Source organism: Argopecten irradians, chromosome 7 (assembly GCF_041381155.1).
Source record: "Argopecten irradians isolate NY chromosome 7, Ai_NY, whole genome shotgun sequence".
NCBI classification, from domain to species: Eukaryota; Metazoa; Mollusca; class Bivalvia; order Pectinida; family Pectinidae; genus Argopecten; species Argopecten irradians.
Window position 1 is genome coordinate 2,137,561 of NC_091140.1, and position 9,679 is coordinate 2,147,239.

A 9,679-nucleotide genomic window follows, 5' to 3' on the forward strand; every position below is an offset into this window, starting at 1 on the left:
TGTGAGAGTGTGGGGTGACTTACCAGGTTTTTGTAGAAGAGCTCCTGTAAGATAGATTCACTGTGAGAGTGTGGGGTGACTTACCAGGTTTTTGTAGAAGAGTTCCTGTAAGATAGATTCACTGTGAGAGTGTGGGGTGACTTACCAGGGTTTTGTAGAAGAGTTCCTGTAAGATAGATTCACTGTGAGAGTGTGGGGTGACTTACCAGGGTTTTGTAGAAGAGCTCCTGTAAGATAGATTCACTGTGAGAGTGTGGGGTGACTTACCAGGTTTTTGTAGAAGAGCTCCTGTAAGATAGATTCACTGTGAGAGTGTGGGGTGACTTACCAGGTTTTTGTAGAAGAGCTCCTGTAAGATAGATTCACTGTGAGAGTGTGGGGTGACTTACCAGGGTTTTGTAGAAGAGCTCCTGTAAGATAGACTTCACTGTGAGAGTGTGGGGTGACTTACCAGGTTTTTGTAGAAGAGTTCCTGTAAGATAGATTCACTGTGAGAGTGTGGGGTGACTTACCAGGTTTTTGTAGAAGAGCTCCTGTAAGATAGATTCACTGTGAGAGTGTGGGGTGACTTACCAGGGTTTTGTAGAAGAGCTCCTGTAAGATAGATTCACTGTGAGAGTGTGGGGTGACTTACCAGGGTTTTGTAGAAGAGCTCCTGTAAGATAGATTCACTGTGAGAGTGTGGGGTGACTTACCAGGGTTTTGTAGAAGAGTTCCTGTAAGATAGATTCACTGAGAGTGTGGGGTGACTTACCAGGGTTTTGTAGAAGAGCTCCTGTAAGATAGATTCACTGTGAGAGTGTGGGGTGACTTACCAGGGTTTTGTAGAAGAGCTCCTGTAAGATAGATTCACTGTGAGAGTGTGGGGTGACTTACCAGGGTTTTGTAGAAGAGTTCCTGTAAGATAGATTCACTGAGAGTGTGGGGTGACTTACCAGGTTTTTGTAGAAGAGTTCCTGTAAGATAGATTCACTGTGAGAGTGTGGGGTGACTTACCAGGTTTTTGTAGAAGAGTTCCTGTAAGATAGATTCACTGTGGACTGGATCCCCCGGGTCACTCATCAGATCCAGGTCCTGTGATACACTAGATCTAGGACTGCCTCCCATCATCTTTAGTATCTGGATTTATAAATAATAGCACAAGTTAAATATTATCACGTATGAAATAAAAACTCCTTATGAACTGATCAGATAGTATTTCCATTGACTATAAAAGAACAATGTCTTTCGAGAAAAAATCTCGAGTATTGCACATTATGTAAACCAACTTCTGTGGCCAATTATTTTTGTGTTTTTATACCTAAGGGCGTTTTCATGGAGATTTCATATTGCGATCTAGACTTCTTGAATTCTACTTTATCTGTATTAAGAGTTTCATGACAATTTATTGTCGTGAATTCTTATCCCTCTTGAAATCCACAGAAATAAATTGCTTTACAGTATGTATATCAATTTTGTGTTTTTCTGAACAGAATGATTTGTAGGTTTACCTCTAAGTTGTCAGACAACTGATTCCCAAACACCATATCTAAGAATGATTTGTAGGTTTACCTCTAAGTTGTCAGACAACTGATTCCCAAACACCATATCTAAGAATGATTTGTAGGTTTACCTCTAAGTTGTCAGACAACTGATTCCCAAACACCATATCTAAGAATGATTTGTAGGTTTACCTTTAAGTTGTCAGACAACTGATTCCCAAACACCATATCTAAGAATGATTTGTAGGTTTACCTCTAAGTTGTCAGACAACTGATTCCCAAACACCATATCTAAGAATGATTTGTAGGTTTACCTTTAAGTTGTCAGACAACTGATTCCCAAACACCATATCTAAGAATGATTTTGTAGGTTTACCTCTAAGTTGTCAGACAACTGATTCCCAAACACCATATCTAAGAATGATTTGTAGGTTTACCTCTAAGTTGTCACAACTGATTCCCAAACACATACTAAGAATGATTTGTGGTTTACCTCTAAGTTGTCCTGAAACACCATATCTAAGAATGATTTGTAGGTTTACCTTTAAGTTGTCAGACAACTGATTCCCAAACACCATATCTAAGAATGATTTGTAGGTTTACCTTTAAGTTGTCAGACAACTGATTCCCAAACACCATATCTAAGAATGATTTGTAGGTTTACCTTTAAGTTGTCAGACAACTGATTCCCAAACACCATATCTAAGAATGATTTGTAGGTTTACCTTTAAGTTGTCAGACAACTGATTCCCAAACACCATATCTAAGAATGATTTGTAGGTTTACCTCGAAGTTGTCAGACAACTGATTCCCAAACACCATATCTAAGAATGATTTGTAGGTTTACCTCGAAGTTGTCAGACAACTGATTCCCAAACACCATATCTACAGGATCATAGTCAGCGTGTGATACATCAGCTGCTCCCTTCCCAAACACCATATCTACAGGATCATAGTCAGCGTGTGATACATCAGCTGCTCCCTTCTCTGTCCTCAGGATCTCCTTCAGTAAACTTCCCATGGAACTTCGTCTGTACAAATAACGTCATCCATACTATTATATTTATATACAATGATATCATTATATTATAACTTCCCACAGAACTTCATCTGTACATATATCATCATAACTTCCCACGGAATGGTACACAGCTGTACAGATTACGTCATCCATACTTCATATTTCAGATACAATTGAGGCTTTATCATATTATAATGATGTATAACACATTCAATATTTGAAAAAGTATTTGATATGCTTAAAACATGAAAAGTTGTTTCCTTTATCAATTTATCCCTTGATTCTTTTAAAACAAAAGAATGGCATTAATTCAGATTGACTGTTACCTTTCTGGCAAGTCCGAGTTACTGGTGGGTAGTTCTGCCTCTCCATTTGATAAATAAGTCTGTTTCACACCAGTCTGGGGTCCCCGTTCGTCTACAGATGATATAATCATCTGGTCTCGTAACTTGTTACCGCGGTCGAGCAGAACAGACAGAAGGTCGGACTGAGAATTTCTTACAGTGGCAACATCTACAACAAAGTCCCTCAAGTTAAACTAAAGATAACATGATTTATACATATATAATAATAGCATGCTGCACTGCGGGTTCTACACAGTATAATTTGTTATTAAAATACTCACAGAATTGTGACAAAAACTATTACCCTATTACACATGGGTCTGCCCCTATTTATCTTGGGTCTGCCCCTATTTACTCTGTGTAGTTGACGACTCCTGACCCAGGTTGGTCGTCACCACGTCCCCATTAGTTGTGATAGCCACTGTACTACCAGACTGTATACTTACTCTGTGTAGACGATGACTCCTGACCCAGGTTAGTCGTCACCACATCCCCATTAGTTGTGATAGCCACTGTACTACCAGACTGTATACTTACTCTGTGTAGTTGACGACACCTGACCCAGGTTAGTCGTCACCACATCCCCATTAGTTGTGATAGCCACTGTACTACCAGACTGTATACTTACTCTGTGTAGTTGACGACACCTGACCCAGGTTGGTCGTCACCACATCCCCATTAGTTGTGATAGCCACTGTACTACCAGACTGTATACTTACTCTGTGTAGTTGACGACTCCTGACCAGGTTAGTCGTCACCACATCCCCATTAGTTGTGATAGCCACTGTACTACCAGACTGTATACTTACTCTGTGTAGTTGACGACACCTGACCCAGGTTGGTCGTCACCATGTCCCCATTAGTTGTGATAGCCACTGTACTACCAGACTGTATACTTACTCTGTGTAGTTGACGACTCCTGACCAGGTTAGTCGTCACCACATCCCCATTAGTTGTGATAGCCACTGTACTACCAGACTGTATACTTACTCTGTGTAGTTGACGACTCCTGACCAGGTTAGTCGTCACCACATCCCCATTAGTTGTGATAGCCACTGTACTACCAGACTGTATACTTACTCTGTGTAGTTGACGACTCCTGACCAGGTTAGTCGTCACCACATCCCCATTAGTTGTGATAGCCACTGTACTACCAGACTGTATACTTACTCTGTGTAGTTGACGACTCCTGACCAGGTTAGTCGTCACCACATCCCCATTAGTTGTGATAGCCACTGTACTACCAGACTGTATACTTACTCTGTGTAGTTGACGACACCTGACCCAGGTTGGTCGTCACCACATCCCCATTAGTTGTGATAGCCACTGTACTACCAGACTGTATACTTACTCTGTGTAGTTGACGACCCTGACCAGGTTGGTTGTCACCACGTCCCCATTAGTTGTGATAGCCACTGTACTACCAGACTGTATACTTACTCTGTGTAGTTGACGACACCTGACCCAGGTTGGTCGTCACCATGTCCCTATTAGTTGTGATAGCCACTGTACTACCAGACTGTATACTTACTCTGTGTAGTTGACGACTCCTGACCAGGTTAGTCGTCACCACATCCCCATTAGTTGTGATAGCCACTGTACTACCAGACTGTATACTTACTCTGTGTAGTTGACGACTCCTGACCAGGTTAGTCGTCACCACATCCCCATTAGTTGTGATAGCCACTGTACTACCAGACTGTATACTTACTCTGTGTAGTTGACGACACCTGACCCAGGTTGGTTGTCACCACGTCCCCATTAGTTGTGATAGCCACTGTACTACCAGACTGTATACTTACTCTGTGTAGTTGACGACACCTGACCCAGGTTGGTTGTCACCACGTCCCCATTAGTTGTGATAGCCACTGTACTACCAGTATACTTACTCTGTGTAGTTGACGACACCTGACCCAGGTTGGTTGTCACCACGTCCCCATTAGTTGTGATAGCCACTGTACTACCAGTATACTTACTCTGTGTAGTTGACGACACCTGACCCAGGTTGGTTGTCACCACGTCCCCATTAGTTGTGATAGCCACTGTACTACCAGACTGTATACTTACTCTGTGTAGTTGACGACACCTGACCCAGGTTGGTTGTCACCACGTCCCCATTAGTTGTGATAGCCACTGTACTACCAGTATACTTACTCTGTGTAGTTGACGACACCTGACCCAGGTTGGTTGTCACCACATCCCCATTAGTTGTGATAGCCACTGTACTACCAGTATACTTACTCTGTGTAGTTGACGACACCTGACCCAGGTTGGTTGTCACCACATCCCCATTAGTTGTGATAGCCACTGTACTACCAGTATACTTACTCTGTGTAGTTGACGACACCTGACCCAGGTTGGTTGTCACCACATCCCCATTAGTTGTGATAGCCACTGTACTACCAGTATACTTACTCTGTGTAGTTGACGACACCTGACCCAGGTTGGTTGTCACCACGTCCCCATTAGTTGTGATAGCCACTGTACTACCAGACTGTATACTTACTCTGTGTAGACGATGACTCCTGACCCAGGTTGGTTGTCACCACATCCCCATTAGTTGTGATAGCCACTGTACTACCAGTATACTTACTCTGTGTAGTTGACGACACCTGACCCAGGTTGGTCGTCACCATGTCCCTATTAGTTGTGATAGCCACTGTACTACCAGACTGTATACTTACTCTGTGTAGTTGACGACACCTGACCCAGGTTGGTCGTCACCATGTCCCCATTAGTTGTGATAGCCACTGTACTACCAGACTGTATACTTACTCTGTGTAGTTGACGACACCTGACCCAGGTTGGTCATCACCATGTCCCCATTAGTTGTGATAGCCACTGTACTACCAGACTGTATACTTACTCTGTGTAGACGATGACTCCTGACCCAGGTTGGTGGTCACCACATCCCCATTAGTTGTGATAGCCACTGTGCTACCAGACTGTATACCAGACAGTTGCCTCTCCTCTGGTTCTTGTAGACTGTAGTTTAACTGTTTACGGAGGTCCTCGGCCCGACCACAGTAACCATTCTGTAGACCATTCTGAAAATATTATAGATTCAACATTATTTTCTATATATTTTGGTTCAATTCACTATCATATAGCAAGAAAAAATTTGTATTAAAAGACCTGCTTTTCAGTTTGTATAATGATAACTTTGCCTGCTACAACTGTTGTAAGAATAATACCAGATTAATTTCTAGTGTTTGAGTTATCTGATTAATATGTTAGTCTTCCCTGAGCTATGCACATGTTTCTACAGTATGACCATTTGGTCTCTTGTAATGTTGACTGTAACATATATCATGCTCCAATCTTTTATGTCTAATACATTTACATTGAACAGTAGCAAATTCCTACTAACAAAATCCAATTCAAGATGGCGTTTTTATTCTATGATAAGAAAAGATTACTTCCACTCCCATGCTGTAACATCTGGTCATCGGAAGTAATTTAATAAATTCAATATTATAACTTGTTTTGCAATTTACGTAAAATAAAGCTTAAAGACAGAGCACAATCTATCAAAAACATAGAAAAATGATAAACCTTTGTTTTTTCATATATTCTGAAATAGCAGAGATAAAAAGTCGAGACCCTATATCAAGTTGACAGGTTTGGGTTAGAATGTTCTGACTTATATATCCATTTATCATTAATTGATATAGGATGTTGGGAAGATGAGTGGATCCTCTACTGGTTTCTGAGAGGCCTGTGAGTGGGGGATCATAATCCCTTTATACTTACTTGATGGGACGCTGGGGAGATGAATGGGTCCTCTACTGATTTCTGAGGGACCTGTGAGTGGGGGATCATAATCCCTTTATATGTACTTGATGGGACGCTGGGGATATGAATGGATCCTCTACTGGTTTCTGAGGGACCTGTGAGTGAGGGATCATAATCCCTTTATACTTACTTGATGGGACGCTGGGGAGATGAATGGGTCCTCTACTGATTTCTGAGGGACCTGTGAGTGGGGGATCATAATCCCTTTATACTTACTTGATGGGACGCTGGGGAGATGAATGGGTCCTCTACTGATTTCTGAGGGACCTGTGAGTGGGGGATCATAATCCCTTTATACTTACTTGATGGGACGCTGGGGAGATGAATGGATCCTCTACTGGTTTCTGAGGGACCTGTGAGTGAGGGATCATAATCCCTTTATACTTACTTGATGGGACGCTGGGGAGATGAATGGATCCTTTACTGGTTTCTGAGGGACCTGTGACTGAGGGATCATAATCCCTTTATACTTACTTGATGGGAAGCTGGGGAGATGAATGGGTCCTCTACTGGTTTCTGAGGGGCCTGTGAGTGGGGGATCGGCTGAACTCTCTGGGGATACATGGATTCCTGTGTGGCTTGGGTTTCCATACTGATATCAGTCGTTGGGATGGACCCAGTACTGTCAAAGGAGGCTGCAATAAAATTTTCCTTTTAGATTCAATCCTGTAATCTTTATAACTGCTTTAAATGAAAATTTCCGCCTAGGTTAAATAGTTTTCCATTCCATTTTTTCAGAATAAAAAAAATAGTTTAACCTGGAAATATCAATAAACTTCTTAACATTAATTTATTGAAGAAAATTATATGAATTGAAAACAACTTTATATAAGTGAGTCCTGAAATATATACTGGGGTCAGTAATCACACACAGCATATATTTCAAAAGTTATACTTCATTATTTTCATTTTGAAATATTTACATGAATGAGCAAATTAACAAAAGTTTCAAAATTCATGTGATCCTAATATAATTTAATTAGTTATAATATTACCCATTAAAGATTCTAAAATCAGTGAAACATGGATATCGGCCAGTTTTTCTTCTCTAGGTGAAAATACTGGGTACATTCTGAAAAAGAAAAAGAAAAAAAATCAGGAAATGTTTAATTAAAGCATCTGAACACGTTTATTATGAAACTTACTAAAACATTTTAAGATATAAAATTATAATACTGATCTTTATAGATGGAAAAAATGGTCAAAACTATAACTTCACATAAATATATATATACAACATGTACACTAGTCACTCAGAATACATGTACATATATAGACAGTCATCACAATAAGAAATAAGTGTTTATATTATGTGAATGACAGAATTTATGGGTTTGTGTAAATAATACATAAACCCGTTCAATTTGTGTCTAAAAATAAAACTCACCCATCAATAGGCCTGGTGTTAGAGAGCAGTCCAATCTGTGTGATTTCTGCCTGTCCCACAGGGATCATCATTTGTCCACTGAGAACCTCCACTGCCAGGCTGCCCATATCTATCAGGTATGATGCAAACTGCCGTGGACCTGACCTCACTGGGTACCTTGCTGTGGTCTTAGCTGGCCCCTTATCCCCTTTCTTTACATTTAGAGGTCTGCAGATTTGAAAAGTAAAATAAAATGTTTGTGATAAGTAGTGATCCCATCAGGACTTCTGAGGGTTAATTATATGGAATCTGAAAACTACAGTAGGATCACCAGCTGGTTGGTCATGATCATTAGAAACAAAGGCAAAGTTCATGGTAAAGACAGTTCATGCTGGGATTTTCATATTCTTTATATCTGGTGTGAGACATTTGTTTCGTAGTCTAACACTAAATTGTTCTGAAATGAAATAAATACATTATAAATAAATACCAGCATGTCTTGTTCTGGACTTTGCACTGGGTGTTTGCCACATCAGATGTCATGCAAATGGCATGAAGACATGATGAAGTTAGTGGACAATGTATATAAATTATAAAAGTGTGGTTGGTCTTGGGTTCAGATGCCGGTCTGACGGCTCAAACATTTATAATATACCTGAATAAAGCTCCATCCCCATCTTCACCCCACCACTTCACACGGACATGTGAAACATCCGGAGGGTTAGGAGAATGCCAGTGAATTTGATCGATAGTCAGGCGACAAAAACATCGTAACTGGCCATCTACTTGAGGGGGCAGGCCAGTGTGAACTTGAACATCCTCCATCTGCCATGATCCTGAATAAAACATTGTATGAGTTTAATTTATGGCACTATCATAACGTCATTAATTTGCAATAGGAAGTATTGCAATGTTTAGAAGGATAAAACAGAACCTACAACGAATGATCAATATAAGTTTGATCATCTCCCCAACAAAAATTTAAAACAGAAATATTGAAGTGGGGGGGGTGCTGTTAACAGTTAAGTGTTTCCATTCTCTTTAGATAATTTGCAATACAACATAGACTTAAATAATTGCACGATCTAAAGTCACATTTGTTAGTATTTTCAAGAGAATAGCAATCCAAAAGATGGAGTATTTTGATGCAATCTATTATTTTCTGTATTGGCGCCATCGTCAAATGTCAAACATGACAGCATGTACAAACACGGTCGGATATCAACAGTTTGTTTACAAGTGCGCTTACCCCGCCTTTTCGTTGACTTGGAAGATTTTGCCTTCTTCTTCACCATTTCCTATGTGTTTTGAAGTATCGCCAGTGTATGGACACCATTTTAAACATATCCTGTTAATCCATATTTACAAATCGAATCTGTTACCATCCAAAACATTTCGTCCAAACCTGTCCGCCATAACTCTTATCGGACACAACTCTCGTAACGCGAGATTATCTGTTCTACTTTAATCTAATTGATCTAAAATACAATTTTAACTCCTTTATCATTACTTAACTTATATTTTTGTCAAACAAACAGACAGCAATGTTATAAGAACATTTCAAATAAAAATGTTGTTTGAGGGTACTTTTGTTTAGAGACTAAAGTAGTTGATACGGATCGCGGAATGAACCTTTTAACGGATAGGAAGATTTTTTTCTATTTTCCCCTTA

At 40.2% G+C, this 9,679-nt stretch overlaps 1 protein-coding gene across 6 annotated transcripts in view; it reads right to left on the reverse strand.

The window, feature by feature from the left end:
* Positions 1-9,430, reverse strand: part of LOC138327010 (C2 domain-containing protein 3-like) — a 55,129-nt gene extending 45,699 nt beyond the window's left edge. For 3 of the 6 annotated variants that reach the window (XM_069272975.1, XM_069272976.1, XM_069272974.1), the window contains exons 1-9: positions 9,257-9,430; positions 8,663-8,843; positions 8,029-8,235; positions 7,637-7,713; positions 7,116-7,276; positions 5,713-5,893; positions 2,829-3,015; positions 2,329-2,512; positions 997-1,119 (exon numbers count right to left, since the gene is read on the reverse strand). In XM_069272975.1, the coding sequence (XP_069129076.1) occupies positions 997-1,119; positions 2,329-2,512; positions 2,829-3,015; positions 5,713-5,893; positions 7,116-7,276; positions 7,637-7,713; positions 8,029-8,235; positions 8,663-8,843; positions 9,257-9,302 (1,347 nt within the window). In that variant the 5' untranslated portion in view covers positions 9,303-9,430. Of the gene's footprint in view, positions 1-996; positions 1,120-1,857; positions 1,880-2,267; positions 2,290-2,328; positions 2,513-2,828; positions 3,016-5,712; positions 5,894-7,115; positions 7,277-7,636; positions 7,714-8,028; positions 8,236-8,662; positions 8,844-9,256 lie in introns of all 6 variants that reach the window. The other 3 variants (XM_069272977.1, XM_069272979.1, XM_069272978.1) reach the window with 3 other exon arrangements.
* Between the last annotated feature and the right edge of the window lie 249 nt (positions 9,431-9,679).